The sequence below is a fragment of the Oreochromis niloticus genome, linkage group LG6 (assembly GCF_001858045.2).
Source record: "Oreochromis niloticus isolate F11D_XX linkage group LG6, O_niloticus_UMD_NMBU, whole genome shotgun sequence".
Classification (NCBI taxonomy): domain Eukaryota; kingdom Metazoa; phylum Chordata; class Actinopteri; order Cichliformes; family Cichlidae; genus Oreochromis; species Oreochromis niloticus.
The window spans coordinates 8,449,606-8,465,937 of record NC_031971.2 but is presented as its reverse complement, the minus strand read 5'-3'; the positions used below and the strand labels follow the sequence as shown (position 1 = coordinate 8,465,937).

The 16,332-nt window shown below is 40.4% G+C and overlaps 1 protein-coding gene across 2 annotated transcripts; it reads right to left on the bottom strand.

Annotated features, from left to right (window-relative positions):
• Positions 1-767: 767 nt before the first annotated feature.
• fam83fb (family with sequence similarity 83 member Fb) lies at positions 768-14,594 on the bottom strand. 2 transcript variants are annotated; one of them, XM_005461361.4, is made up of 5 exons: positions 13,948-14,594; positions 7,861-8,028; positions 4,415-4,536; positions 2,672-3,396; positions 768-2,513 (listed from the first exon to the last, which is right to left on the bottom strand). In XM_005461361.4, the coding sequence occupies exons 1-5, from the start codon at positions 14,422-14,424 to the stop codon at positions 2,473-2,475; spliced, it is 1,533 nt and encodes a 510-aa protein (XP_005461418.1). In that variant the 5' UTR covers positions 14,425-14,594; the 3' UTR covers positions 768-2,472. The 2 variants fall into 2 exon arrangements, with proteins under 2 accessions (XP_005461418.1, XP_019215869.1); XM_019360324.2 differs by lacking the exon at positions 7,861-8,028.
• Between the last annotated feature and the right edge of the window lie 1,738 nt (positions 14,595-16,332).

Here is a 16,332-nt window from a genome sequence, read left to right as displayed (position 1 = left end):
CAAATGAATACTAATTCATCAGAACTGAGATAACATAATGAATATACATAACGTCATATTTAGACTTGTTGTTATGGTTATGATAACGTGCATCCCTTCAATCTTTGCATTGAGTAAATCAAACATTTATGTTTACATCAAACTATGAACATCGGCCTCGTGCTCAAGGCATAATGCACAAAAGCAGCACTCTAAATCTGCACACCTGAATGGACTGAAGCGTCTAAATGTCTGTTAAAAAAAATAAACATGAAGGGCTTTAAAGGAAGCATCAATACGCAAGTGACAGGAAACAGTGTATTTCAATCCTTGTGCACTGGCAACACACAAAGTGTGTGAGAACACCTCTTCCTGCTGCAGCCTTGACTTCCTGTTTTAGTGCTTTTAGTGTTACAGCAACCATCAACCCTCCCACCCTCCAACCCGAGCCTCACCTCCCCCACACTACCCTCAACTCAGCCCCGAGTTTGTCATCAGGCCTGTGGTTCCTCTTTTTCTTCCCGAGTGGTTAGCAAACGCTAACCAATAAGAGAAGCAAAGGGAGAAGCAATGGCGGCACCCAGCGGACGGATTATGTAATGCAGTCATCATTTTTTGCCCCCTCATCTTAACCCTGTCACATGTCATTGTAGATGACTTTTTGTGAGTTTTTTTTTTAACTTCTGCATCATTTATAAGTCATAAACTGCAACAACAGCAATAATATATGGATGTATATGTATATATGTATACAAAATTAAAAACAAATTGCAGATGTAGCAAAAATATTGTATGGAAATATTTTTATTTTTTCAGAAGGTTCAATAAAGACTCAATTTCTCAATTTGCAAAAACTAAAAATAAAATTTTCTGGCAATTATTTCATGGTTCAGACTTTGAAAGGACAAATGATAGTAGTACTTGCGCATCACCACTAGAGGGAGGTGCACTCAAATTTATGCCTGGCAGTCGTTCACATAATTTACACATTCCAGTTTTTATTTATGCACACTTTGATGCTTTTCTGTATTATTGTATTGGATTGCGGGGGGTGAATAAAAGGCTATATTTATTACAGAGTTCCAATATAAAACAAAAAGTAAGTATGTAATATTTAAACTGTAATCTGGGCATAAAATCATTTATTGTCTAACAATACCCTGCTTTGGGCCGAGCATGAGTGGCTATTAACCTGAACTGTGGCCTGCATTGTGAAGCAGGATTTCATAAGTTCAGCGTCCACCCTGGGTTTTCTGTACTATGAAAATGCTTCTCTTCTTACTGGGGTATACTGCCATAGTAACCTAACCTAACTTGCAGCTGGATTAGAGATTATTACAGGTATGAAATCACCGCTTTCTGACCAATCCGTTCCATATCCATTCCTGGAAGATCCTGCATGTGCATGGATTGTAGGAGTGTCTGACGTTTTTCAGTTTCCCCAAAAGGCAGTAAGAAATATAAATTATTAAACACAAATTTATTCCTTGTTTTTTGTTTGTTTGTTTGTTTGTGTTGGCTGCAAACATTTTCACAACTATTTCACTGTGCTAAAGTGGGACACCTATTTGTAGTGGGCGTTGCATGTAGTCAAAGTCAGATTCACTTAATGACAGAGCTGTGATACTTGTGTGTTAACTCACACTGGTGCCAGCTTTCTTTCCTTGATTCAAATAGGCTAAACTTTATTAATACTGCAGCTCTCTTCCACTCATACTGAACTATTTAAAGCACACAAACGTCCATACAGAACATTTAATACTGAACTACTGTACACAGCTTTTGACTTAACACGTGATCACACTGCTGCTTTGTCTGTAGCAGCTGTGCTGCTTTGAGCCTCTATCATGTGCTTAACCTTCTCATATTTTATCTGCTGCTGTGTTGCAGTACTTATCCATCTGATTGGTGAGATGCAGTCAGCACCAACACCTTCATGCAAACGTTTGTGTGAAAGCATATCTTGGTTACCGATTTCAGGGTAATTGGATCTATGTAATGGAAAGACACCATGGTTATGCTGAACTCGCTTCGTAGTGCATGGCTGAGGTGAACGTGTGTGGTTAAGAGCGATAAATAACCCCATATCTGGTGGGATTTAAATTTCCCACTGTGTTACATTTGGAATGTAAAGACGACTTTTGACAACTTAGATGATTTCTTTCACTCTTTCACAGACAGGCTTCTCACTTTGATCCACCTAAAAGTATACATTCAGTGGCCAGAAGAGAAGAACCTGAAAGCTAACAGTGTTCAAAGCAAAACAGGATGAAAGTGCTCATAACAAAATCTCTTATTAACCCAATCTGCATTCTAACATATCATATAACACTTAAAACTAATTTATTGTACATTTGGCACCAAACAACAAAATGACTTTATCTCATCTCTCTGTGAGATGCTGGGTAAAATTCTTCAGCACAATTAAATGTGATGTTAATGTTCATGTGACTAAAGTCATTGTGTGTGACTCTTCTGTGGAGATGGGCAACTTCAGCTCACTTTACACCTTCCTTTATGTTGACTTTTTAAACCTGTCAGGAAAAAGAAAATAGAGAAATGATTACATTATCTCCTCGGACCTCTTGACATCACTCAGGTTAGATTACAGGTTATAATTCATTGGATTAAAATGTGTTCATTGTAGGTTAAATCTTCATATACTTTATATAAGCTAATATTCGTGACTTACTCATATTGTCATGTGCGGCATTGACAGTTTGCTCAGACATTGATTTCCGTCCCAGTCTAGACGGCTTCTTACTAACTTTGGATGGTGATAACACAACCACTTCGCAGTTATCCTCATTCTCCTCATCCTGTTTAGTTTCTGGGGGTACAGGTTCTGTGTTAACAGGAAGTTTATTCTGGGATTTCCTCTTAAAAAGTTTCTGCCTTAGTGTGGACCGGCTTTTTATGTCTGAATTGACTCCATTTTTCCTCTTGAAGCTTTCGCCTAGGGATTCTGCCGGCAGCGGACTCAACTGATCCATCTTCTCACTGCTGGCCAATCGTGGGCTCCCTGAATCTGCCTCCTCGGGAACCTCAGCCAGACCTAAACCCCTCTTGGGTTCTTGCAGAGATCCTGCTGGACGGGGAGTATCCCCAAAAGCTAGTGCGTATTTAGGATTGTAAAATTTGTGTGCAGGGACCTGGATTTCATTATTCCGTGAATCCCCTAAGCTAACCTGGAAGCGGGATGTGGTTGCTGCTAATGGCGGGCGTTTGGTGCTCGGTTTAGAGCGAACTGTGGAGGCCACGTGGGCAGCAGGAGGGCTGACGTGAAACTCTTTGTAGAGGTTCATTTTCTCAGAGATGGCATACAGCTCACGGAAGTCCCTGTCAAAGAAGTCGACTGGCTGTCCCGTCATCACAGTAATCATGTTTCGGTCCATGCGCGATGTACACCAGGAGAAGCTGGGAGGACACAGCGTTAACAGTTATGAACGAGCATATTCAGGACACCCTCACTGGTCCACTACTTTTATGGGAAATCTTGGCATCTCTAGCACAACAAGCAGGTATCAAACAGACCACATTTCTATGGCTTTGATCATTATTTTTCTGAGTAAAAGCATTAGCAGTAGCATTAGCATGCTACCAGAATAATGTTAGTTGGTGACCTTTTTAGTCGAGGCTAAAATATTTAAACAACTGCTAAATGTACTCCCCTAAAATGAGGCTAGCATAACAAGGTGTCTATAGAGATAATCTACAAAAGTCCAAACTTGTCTAAATCATACATATAATTTAGCAGTAGCTATCAATGGAGCCTGTCATAACAGCTACATTCTGCCCTCAGGCTAGAAAAGACCAGCCTCAACGATAACACAACAAATGACCTACACAGGCGTGGATCACAGCCCAAAGACAGACACATTAGATGAATGTGTGGTTGTCCATTTCTCTGCCTCAGCCCTGTGATGAGTTTTGCCCTGAGACAGTTTGGAATATATCTATAAAAATCAAAAGTAAATCAGCCTGCATTTAGAAAAGCAGATAAACAGGTTAGCTTCATGTCTCCTCTGACCAGATCGCGCTACACTTGGTGCTTTGTTAGACTTTAATGCAGCACGATATGCCTCAGTGCACGTAATGGCACAATGAGGCCACTAAAATGTTAAGCGTGCATCGTTACAAGAATGGGTGCAGCTACAACTTCCAATTAAGAGACACAAGCATGTCTTTACAGTACGTCTTAAAATAGAATTAACACGAATGGCATCAGAATGACTATTGCTCTTTTAAAAGAGAAAGTGAAGAATCATATCCAAGTATGATAAAAGTATTCAGGCAGTCTGAGTCTTTCAGTCACATGATTTGACAAAAGCAACCAAAGTATCAGTCTCAAATCTTATACACAGCGGCAGATAAAATTATTTAAACTCGGATTATTAAGAGTTAATGGAACATAACATAGGGTAGGGCTCCTCACCTGTAGGAACCGTAAACAACTTTGTCCCCGTCTACCAGCATGTATTTGTTACAGAGTGAACCAGGCAGCCTGCCAAACGACAAATTGAAGCCAGTTCCCTGAAGTGTTCTGGCTCTGATGTTCTGCAACGACACAGGGTCACGATGAGGATGAGAACATCACCAACAATGTCAAGATGCAGGCAGTTTAACAATCTTTATGATGGAAGCAGCACATAGTTTGATTTTTACAGCCATAATCTTAAAAATCAGTCCACCCAAACCTCCTACTGGCTGCCTATGAAATATATGGCTCAGCAATCCCAGCAACTGATTCAATCACACAGTCTTTAAGCAAGTGATAAGATTTTTTTTACTACTATTGACCAATCAGGTTTGAGAGATCTTTCACCACATCCAGATATACAATCAGCTGAAGAGGAAGATGGGGCCATATCAGCTGATGGTTAATCGTAAAACCACTGGGGAGTGACGATTTAGCTTTTTGTTAGCTTTTTAAATTTGATCTCCATTTATAATCACACTGTAATTATTGATCAGCACAAGAAACCAGTTACGTCTTGATACAGATTGAAGTGCATTATTGAGTTAACTCCTGGCTACACCTCAACCCCAAAAATGATTGGCAGTTGTCTCCTACAGTTAAATATGAAGGTGAAGGATACAGCATGGATACACTTGATCGTTCTACAACAGGTGACCTTTCCAATTCTGTTACTGATTTTGTGTGAATCCATGACATAAGTGAAAACCATTAATAATTTAACTAATGGGACACTTCTATGTATAACTGCTTTAATGCAGTGGTGAAAATAGCATGTCAGATTTGGTGATTTCATTACTAGGATGGGTGTTATTTTGTATCTGTGTTCACACAGTTACCTCTTTGATGATAGCACTGATGCGCTTTGAAATTCTGCATCAGTAATTAAATCTGATTTTTCTGTGATGTCGCCGTCATTTATATCAAAGTAAAGTGGGATTAAAAGATGGTTATTGGTTGTGACATGAATTATTGAGTTGAAAAAAATTATCGAGTTAATTTATCCAGAAAAAAAACAAACACAAAAACAACAATTATTAATAGTACTGTTACAAACGAACCAATAAAACAATCCATAACCCTCTGAATGACTGAACCTAAACAAGAAGATGCAACTCTTTAAAATAAACTCAGATTATGAGGTTATTATTTTTCTCTGCACGGCTGATATACTGTCTAAACCAGGGGTAGGCAACCTTTCTGATGGCGAGTGCCATTTAAAATTTCCTCAGAAGTCAGTGTGCCATATGATTGCATTAGCAATAAATTTAATAACGCTCTATATGAACAGTTACACATTATATAGAACCACTTTATAGAATTATATTTGTTTGCAAATATTGGCAGCTATCAGCGAATAGTTATCAGCTATTTTGAAACAAAAAAAAGACACTTTTTATTCATAACAAGAACTCCATAACAGCAAATGAACTGTACAACAGAAAATACAAATGCTATTTATGGTCTCCTCACAACAATGATAAGAAAAATAAACTGGGCCAATATGGTATGTTTGTGAATACAGAGACACACATGTTAATGTGATCTCTGGTCTCCCACTCAGAGACACAGGTCTCCGAGTGTCCAGCATTCAGACGGCTACCTGAGGACACTCATGTGAGAGAAAATCTGCTCACACAGATATGTAGAGCCAAATACTGTCAATAAGGCCTCTGCAATGTTCTGAAGACAGTTAAACTTGTCAGGTAATGATGTCCAGCAGGTGAAAATGCAAGCTCCATGAACATGCACAGCTGTAGATTCCAGCTGCTTCGATGTCGCATTAACTGGCATTAACTCAGCCAGTTAATGCGAGACAAATCTAGCTGCTCATTAAAGATTTCTGGTTTGATCAGAAAATAAAACATTGGTCCATACACCTGAAAGTCCCAAAAATGCATTGTGTCTCGAGTATATGGATGCATTTTGACTAAAGACCGGCCCCCCAGATATTAAAGCCATAAAGCCTTTGAATGAAAACAAACACTGTTGTGACAGTGATGTACACTGTCTTGTTGGTAAATGTATGATTTCTATTCATTTTACGTCAGATAAAAACTTTGGTTGTAAGCTTTAGATAATTATTTAATAACAGCCAGACATTTTAAATGAGAATAAGAAAGTATTTCCTTGTCCCCCCCTTTCCCTGTTAATGCCCTACCTGGCCCCCTGGCAAAACTTTGCTAGACCCGCCCCTGCACAGTTACCAGCTGTCAGCTACTTAGAAAAGGATCCTGGTGTTATTTGTCTCTCAGAAACAGTTCATAACTTCCCTCCAACTCATTCATGTCACCTAAAAGGTAAACCTGTTTCTCCATCACCTGTTCAGCTCTGATGATTTAGTAAGGACATCTCCTGGTTTCATCTGCATGTTTCCCTCTCACCAGATAACCAAACCGATATCATGACCAGCAGTTTTTACAGCTGTGGCTCCAGCAAACATCAGCTGATACTAGAAATTAATATTAAATAAATTCTAACAACAGCTGATCAAGCTTAAACGTGCTGCTGTTGTTTAGCGCGACATCCGCTGGTTTCCTCTTTCTGGCGCAAAGTGAGCGATAAATAAACAAGAGAGAAAAACTGATCAGCTGATCATTGATCAGTTTCATGATTGAAGTAGCAACAGGAGAGAGAGGGGGGAGAATGAGAGGAGAAGAAGATGCAGCTGTGCAGCAAAGACACAATAACTCCAGCTTTGTGTCTTTTTCCATCCTGGCTGAAGTACGGGACAAACTGTGTTCCTTCTCAGCTCAACATGAAACGCGTAATATTTTCTCTGAATGCAGGACGATTCCGTTTGTACAGGACGGTTGGCAACTCTACTAACTAACCTTATGAATAAAATAAAGTTCACTATCAATAAAATCATAGCACCCGCCCAGCAGTATATAAACTCCGTCATGCTAGCTAGTACGCAGTACGAGTTATTGTAACTGACTGTAAAAAGTCAGCACAACGAAAATAAACTCCACCTAAACTTGGTTTATATCTGACCCAGATAGACTGCAGGTCATAACTTCTTACCTGAAGTTTAGTTCACCTGACGCTCCGACCGGCGGCTGCCTCGGGTCTCTCCTCCTGCCTCCCCTTCCCTCATCCACCTGCTGGCCTCCACCACTTGTTAATTTTACTGAATCTGTGGAAGCTCCGCCATAGCCACCACCAAACAACTGAGTTATTTTTACACACCGACCAGCGTCTGGCCAGTCCACCACCAAAAAAAATCAAAAAATCAAAAAAAAAATCATCGGGCCACCGAGCAAATGCCCGGTATGCCCGATGGCCAGTCCAGCTATGGTCGTGCGTGCCATCAGTTAACCCTTCGCGTGCCAATGGTGGCATGCGTGCCTAGGGTTGCCGACCCCTGGTCTAAAAGTATATCAGCTGATATACTGTCTTACCCGAAGGTGTTGTGAGCCAATCTGCAGCCTGGAGCACATATCCAGGAAGTGCGGCACACCTTGCTCATCCAACAAAATGTAAACAGGGACCATGCGACGTGACGCTGCATCCATCAGGTCCTGTAGGATGTGGATATCCGTGAGGATGTCCATTACTATGGCGATCACCTGCAGGAGAAATAAGCATTAGTACTTTATATCCAACACCCGAAAGTCCTGTGTTCGATTCCAACGGCCAGCCGGCTGGGGTGTTTCAGTGTGGAGATTGGTGGTTCTCCCCGTGACTGTGAGGAAAACTGATGATTCTAAATTGGCTGTAGGGGTGAATGTGAGCGTGAACATTTGTCTGTCTCTTTGTGTTATAGACTTCCATCCTGTCACAGGTTTTTTTGAATCCCTTACAGCACTTTAAATAAATAACCTAACTTGGCAGAAACAAACATGAACACACAGCACCAACAAGTCAACAACACAGAGAGAAAAAAAGCGTTGCAACATTTGAGAAACCTGAATCTCAGCTTAGGTTCACTGTCAGGTACCTCCATGTTACCTCTCTATAGGAGGATAGAAAAAAAATCTATACACTGCTTCAGGGCAGAATGACTCCAACAAACCTAACAAAGGAACCATGAGTTGAAGCTAATCTGTCTAGCTGAAGCACTTTGCCACCTGTTAATACACCAACCTTGAGGGCACCGCTGGGCCTTATGAAAGAGTCTTAGCTGCTAGTCCAATAAGAGTGGGGGACGCCACTGTGTTATCCTTCTGCTGTGTTCCACTCAGGCTGACAGATCACACAGATAAAACCTTGTAACACCAAAATAAGATCATCTGGGGAATTTAGGTCTGTCACTGTCCCATAAAGCTCTTTCTGTTCTGTGAGTGCGCTGGAATTAGTCGAGGTTTACACTTCAGTTTTACCAAAGAAAGAGAATCCTCACAGCCAGTGGTTGGATAGGCAAAACAGGGCCGTATTAAAATGACAGCTTACTGATACAAACACATTCTTCCATATCAGCCTGAACATTGCAGTACGTCCTGACAGAAGACCTGTCCTCTAAACCACCTTGTGACTAGTACAGAATCACAAAAATCTTGTTCTTCAACATGTTCTGTCATGTTTGCCCACAGCGACAGCGTGCTCTTCAACTGGAAATAGTTTTAGAAATTAAAACAAGCTGAACAGTGGATTTATTAATAGCACAATTTTTCTACGTTTCTCTAATGGTTTTCAAGTGACATTCAATGGTCACATGTTGTTGTTATTTGCCATGTTCTTTATTGTAAGGCGTATGGAGAGCATTGGGGTAACTACTGCCTTGCAATTGTTTCAATTGATTCATTTGATATGATATATAAATCTTTTGGTTTACGTTGCCTGCACAGGACTATGAAGACAAGACTAAGCATGCATTTATTATTGTTGTTGTTGCAGGTGTGACAGTGAAATTCTTGGCAGCTTACCATTCACATAAAACCCACATAGTGTAGACAACAAGCTGTAACTAGCTAGTTTACTGTGCAGAGGGCATTTTCTTCTCTGACAGGTCACAGCATGAATTGTTAACACAGTCATTTAATCTGACATTGTGCTTACAGATATATTCCTATTCTTAAGGCTGATCTAGGAATAAAAGTGAAAAAGCCACTTAAGACAATTAACTGCTTTGTGCTCAACACAATTTGGAAATGTCTTCCTTAGGCTAAATTCTGAAAGTGGTCAAATGCTGCATGTGATGCAAAAAAGTGTAAGTGTTACCAAAAGGCCACCTGACATCTGCATATCAATCATTAAAGGGTGTCTTTTTATGTAAAACATGGCCAAATAATGAAGTCCACGTATGTGCAAGTATAATCACTGTGAGCTCAGGCTTCAGAGCGCTCAATGTTTATCCAACCCTGACTTTTCTGTGCTTGTGAAAGGAGGAGCGCGTAAACCTTCTTAAGTACAATAATAAATCATGCTCTCTCTATATATACTCTTTAACAACAAAGAATACAGAAACCAGCTGTCTCTAAGCCGAGTTTCTCATATTGTGGATTAACAAAAACTCCAGTTGAAGATGGTGGAGGGCTGTGGGTAACTTGTTAGCAGCAAGCAGACTTTAACAGTGTTGCCGTCACTGAGAGAAAGAACAAACAGAAAAAAGGGACACATAACAGAACACTCATAATTTTCTAGCAAAAACAATTTTTTTAGTGATCTTCATGATGGTAGTTTCCCTAATACGGTTATCTCAGGCACACAGCTGTACCCCCCAACCAACAACCAATCTGAATGAAGCTGGCTTAAAGGGAAGAGGAAACCAGCAAATCTGGTTTCCTCTTCTTTGTGTTAGTTCCTTTCACTATAAAAGTCCTTGACATGTACACATTGTGATTGTTGTACATATCATGGTTTGCAGAAGTGTGTCAAAACTTGAAAACTAATTTTATATATTTACCTTTGATCTCAGTTATAAAAAGGACAATTTCCTTTTAAAAAAACATTTTCTTGTTAGCCTATAATTAAAACAGAAAATGATATTCCTCTTATCAAATAAAACTTGTTTTGGTAGAGAACATTTGTGAAGCTGATTTTGTCATCTGTGCACTATTTGGATGAAGTACGTATAATAAAAAAAATGAAACTGAGTAAGTATCAGTAAGGTGTGAAAAGTGAACACAATATTATTTTGTAATGGCACTGTCCCATTAAACATAGTTTAATTTAATGGAGGAAAAAATGCACACACACACAAACACAAAGAGAGACGACAGAGTACTGCAATAGAAAAAAAACCCAACAACTAACAGTTCATTTTAAAAAAAAAGTCTAAATAATTACAACAGTGTACATTTCACACTTATATCTATGAGAACATGATATACAGAAAAAACAAACACAGGTTTTCAGCTAATGACCGTGTGTCGGTGTGAAGAGGTCTCCAGGATACCACCAACTACAGAAGACCATCCCCCACACTGTGGAGAACCGTCAACTGACAGGGGACCTACATGTGTTTATGGCAGGTTTAACAATCCTACTTTCACACCCTTCAGCCTCTCCAGCCACATCACACAACCAACCCCCCCATGCCAACCCCTCACCCACCCACAAGAAGGACACCAGCCCCAAACTGTGTGTCTCCCTCCGGCCTCAAAGTCTGCACTGACCAGCTAGCCCCCATCTTTACTCTGGCCTTAAACAGATCCCTGGAGCTGTATGTAGTCCCCTGCTGTTTCAAGCACTCCAGTCATCGCTGTCTCCAAGAAACCCCCTATAAGTTGGTTAAATGACTGTAGAGCTGTCGTCCTGGTGTTGGCATACCTGCAGACATCACAACCCCACAAGTCGACTTTCTGCAGTTTGCTTTCCAGTCAAACAGGTCAGTGGACAATACCATCAATATACCATCATCCCTGTGGTAAGTGAATTGTGGAAAGTGAATCTGTCAGTGGAGACTAACATCACTGCAGACCCATCACACCCTGAACACAACGTGTTCCAACTCCTGCCCTCTGGTAGGTGCAACACAGCACTGTACACCAAAACAACCAGACATCTGCGTGTATATTATACAATAGCCCTTATTCCATAATTTATCCCACACATATGAATATGTCTGTGTCATGGTGCTGTTGTCTGCCCTGCCTGTTCTGTTTACACTGCGAGCAAGAAAAAAAGTGGAGCCTAATTTCTTGTACGTGTACACAAACTTGGCCGTTAAAGCCAATTATGATGCTGCCTCTGACAAATCAGTACAAGATGATCACTGTTGAGTTATATTTATGGGAAAAACACATAAAGGCACCATACACACAAAACACAAGTTTTATGTAAAGTCCACACAGCCCAAGGGAGGGCAAAAAAAGAGACATGGTCCTTTCAAACATGAATGGACATGTTAGGTGCAAGGCAGGGTGGAGAGTATGGAAATGTTTATTATTTGACTGTTTCGTCGTCCTTGAAAAGCAAAGTCATGGAAAAAATGTCTCTTTAAATCTGCAGCAAATGTTCCTCTGTTAGGCAGAAAAAAGCCTGGTGTTTCCACTCATGGTCTCACGACAGAAAAATGCTGAGCCAACCTGAAAGCTCAACAGCAGAGATACAGGCTGAGACTTGAGGACAGTTAGGAATCAAAGCTAGAACATCATCATCCCATCAGATAGAAAAATGAAAAAATCACTAAAACAAATAAAAAACAAAAACTAAATCACTGTTTGCATGCAAACATGTTAGTACTTGAAGAACTGGTTGATCAACATGTGTTATCTTGAATGCTTTTATTGTAAGAATAGCTGCTTGTCTTTTTTATGTACTTTTTGCTCATGTACACCAATCCTAAAGCACCTACTGTTTAACTGTTTGTCTTCTTGATCTGCCAAGTTTGGGAAACACCCAAAGGTCGTGTTGGCAAATTGTGAAAAGAGGGAGTAAACTACTAAACAATGTCTTACGTTATCAAGTAGGTAGAGCAACCAGGAAACAAGGTAGTGTGTCATTCAGTTAAAAAGCATTCAAGTCTGTCAAGAGCAGAGATCCTGTTTTTACTACCTCCACCTGATCTGTACCCAGGAAGAAGGAAAGGGGTGGTGTGAAAAGGAAAGACCGGGAATTTCAAAGAAAAGCTGAGAAAAGTTGCACAATTCACAAAACCCAGAACGAGTATGTGACATGTTCCTGCAGCCCTCCCTGACCCACTTTTAAAGAGAAATACTAAGGAAGCGAGAGCATAGCAGAGCCTGCATTGTAGCCTGAGCACGGAACAGATGACTCAGCGTAGATCCGGCAACCTATGAGTAAACATGACTATCACCAACTCACATTTAAAGACCCACTTCAAGCCTTCAGTTGCTATGTGAGGAGCTATTAATCACTCAAACTGGTGTTCACCCCTCCCTGACCCCTGTGCAGCTAGCTCTACGGGACACTGCAGAGAGCAGCAGCCTTGCAGTTGTATCAAAGTACAAAAAAAGAGCGTGGACAGTGGTTTCACATTTCTTTTCCGGGCTTGAGTTTCATGATTCTGAGCCCTCATTTTAAATAAAAGCTTTAAAGTTTCCCACACTGTGCCTGTTTAACTGGAACAAATTCCTGCAGTCTATCTAATGAAAAACATACACAAGTGCTGGAGGTTGTTAGAGCACCCTGGATTCATTTGTTACACAGTTACTACCTATGTTGGTGTATGTATTATTGTATTATTATTATTATCAATTTAGCATTAGCTACTGCCATTCACAGCAAACAATCATCTGCACTATTCTCGCCCTCCACCTATTATTTATTTTTAGCTCATCAGTCTCATTTGGGTATTTTGGTATGCTCATAGTTTGCAAGCCAAATTATCTTTTTAAAAGAAAAAAACTAACTAAAAGAAAAAATAAATCATGCCTACAAAACACCCACTCTTGCTCCTCCACTTTAGGCTGTATTCCATCACCGCCATCAGCGCACCTGTCCAAATATCGACAGTAGTGATACCTATCTTGTTATTGGCTATAGATCGATGCCATGTTTCTATCCTAAGTTCAGTATGTAGCCAACTGAATTGTGTTTAATTCATAGTTTTGGGGGAAATGTAAAAAGAAAAAAAACACATGTAAAAAATGTGTGAATCTTTTGTGTTGATCAGCACAACTATTTTATTTATAGCCTAAAGCACATGTGAACAAAAAAAGTGGCCCAAAGTGCTTTAGAGATGCATTTACATCCAGATCTAAAAAAACAAAACACTTTGGTCATTACTATAATGACAGCTCTCATATTGATACATTGCTCTTCACTATATGTTCAATGTTCAAAGTATCGGTATTGATATCAGCCCTGTGGTTACTCGGTATCTGATCGATACCAGAATTTGCAGCATTGGACAACTGTCTTCTGACAGGCAATTAATCTTTACCGACTAACTACCTATTAGCAGAAATGTGATTAATTGTCGTAAATGTACTCCACATTTTTAGTATTGCCCATGTTACTGGTTGTATTTAAAGTACTATCATAGACTAACATAAGACTATGATCGTTATGAATTTATAAGGACACCCGTTATTAGCCATAAAAGTTTTTTAAACAGGTTGAATCGGACCCACACTCCTCACCTTGCTAGCCTCTTGGATGAGCCGTCGCACCACCTCCTTAATGTGCGGCCCGTTGTCTTTGGGCGGGTGTGTGTGCACGGAAACCCGGGTCACCCCTTTGAAATAAGCCCCGTTGGGCCACCCGATATCCAGCGGTGGCACCTCTGTGTCCGACATCTGGGGCCAGTAGGTGGAGTGGACCCCTGAATCCGCGTCGGTGCCGGTGGCGCCCTGCTCCGACCTGGAGGTGGATGCCTTGCTGTCATCCCCTGAGTCGTACGGCCTGAAAGTATTCGTTAACAGCTTGACTTCCCTGGCAGACAGAAAGTCCTTCATTTTGTCCTCCTTAAGTCTTGTTTTGAAGGCGCCATCGCCCTCCTTTAGCAGCAGTTCAATAGCGGCTCTCTGCTCTTCACTGTAGTAAAACTCCGGCTTGGTCTCGGGGACTTTGACTCCTATGCGCCCGTCCTCCATAACCGTGAGCTGGGATTCGGCCATGGTGGCTTTAGCGGTTAGAACCAATAAAGCTCAGAAACTTTCTTAACCCCGAGCAGGGTTTGCTGAGTGACACCTACATACAGGTAGACTGCAATAAAGCTGGGAAACTTTTCTCACCTGACCGGGAGTGACGAGATTGAGCTGAGACTTCACTTGCCGCTGGAATAATGAAGACGACGCACTGCGATGGGCGTTAACTTCTGTAAAAACCTTTGTGTAACTTTCGTTTTGGAATTTTCATTTTGGAAGCTCAAATCATACCAAAACAGATCCAGAGTCTTAGAAATGAATATGATTAATAATATACATTTTTACATTAAAAAGTGAGGATGAAAAGATTTCTGCTTTCAGTCAGATTGACCAAATTACACACAGACATTGAATGCAGCATGTTTGTCCTGAGAGCTATAGAAACACGTACTCTGAAGCTATTGGGAGTTTTCTTTCCTTTCTTACCAGCCTTGATGAGGTCAGCCCAGGTAATAAACCGAACAAACACGCACTTTATATGTGGCCCAAACAAGATAAGCAGTGTCATATGTCCTAAATAAAGTGAAACAAATTCTAGGGTCTGTTTTGAGAATGTCTAAAACACATTTGTGTTGTTCTTAAAATACTCAGGCTACAACCGAATACTGAAATACTGGAATACAGATCTGCTGTATTATTAGTATACGGTACATGACACACAAGAACTTTTACTTTTAGACTTCAGAGTGTCCTAAAATGCTTTTATTACCTTTCAGACATGGACACACATATGACTCTGAATGGTTTACTTATAATATGTCTGCACAATACCTTTTTGTTGTGTGGAGTCTGAGCAATCAGCAACAACTTCAAAAGTTCATACAGTACTAAAACATGGCCCTTGTTAGGAATCCAACACCATGATGTGATCAAAAAATTACAACAAACTTAATCATAAGACTGACAAAAAAGTTTACAGAGTAGCATTTAGAGATGGCACGATACCACTTTTTTATGTCCGATACCGATACCGATATCATAAATTTGGATATCTGCCGATACCGATATGAATCCGATATAGTGTGTTTTTTAACTCCCAGCAAAAAAAAAATTAAAAAAAAGGGAACCACCCCCCACCCTCCACCTCATGATGCTTAATCGATGTAATCAACTTTAATTTGATGCAGGGTGAAAAAAAAATGCACAGAAATAAATTATTTTTCAAGAATAATTAAATAGATTCAACATCTTTCTTCAACAGAATTACAGAATTCACAGATGGTACCTTCCCAAAGGAAAAAGTACTATAGCTTACTAGGGTATATTGGACTTAACAGTTACTATATACAGTAATGGACTGCTATACATTTTACATCAGATTAAAACTTTGGGTGTAAGATTCAGATAATTATTTATTAAAAGCTAGACATTTTAAATGAGAATAAGAAAGAAAAGTATGTCTTTGTGCCCCCTTTTCCCTGTTCATGCCCTATCGGCCCCCCTGGCTAAACTTTGCTAGATCCGCCCCTGCACAGTTACCAGCCGTCAGCTACGTAGAAAAGGATCCTGGTGTAGAAAGTAATATTAAATAAATTCTAACAACAGCTTATCAAGCTTAAACGTGCTGCTGTTGTTCAGCCGCTGGTTTCCTCTTTCTGGTGCAAAGTGGGCGATAAACAAAGAAGAGAGACGGACTCGCGACAGAAAAGCCGATCAGCTGATCATTAAGCAGTTTCACGATTGAAGTAGCAGCAGGAAGAGGCAGTCGCTCCATTCATCGGTTGTTAAGCTTAACGTGGGAATGCTTTACTAACGTTCAGAGATGAACTTACACACTTGCTTTACTTCTCTCTGGGATAACTTCCTCGGAGATGAAATGCTGGTTTGGTAGGGAAGCTCCAAATACACACAGCCGCTCTATCACCTGACGCATACTGC

Excerpts from the sequence above, each read along its gene's own strand:
- fam83fb (XM_005461361.4), bottom strand. The coding sequence starts at position 14,424 with ATGGCCGAATCCCAGCTCACGGTTATGGAGGACGGGCGCATAGGAGTC. Across the intron at positions 8,029-13,947 it reads TCATCCAAGAGGCTAGCAAG|GTGATCGCCATAGTAATGGA; the intron begins GTGAGGAGTGTG and ends TTTCTCCTGCAG. Across the intron at positions 4,537-7,860 it reads TTGGCTCACAACACCTTCGG|AACATCAGAGCCAGAACACT; the intron begins GTAAGACAGTAT and ends GTGTCGTTGCAG.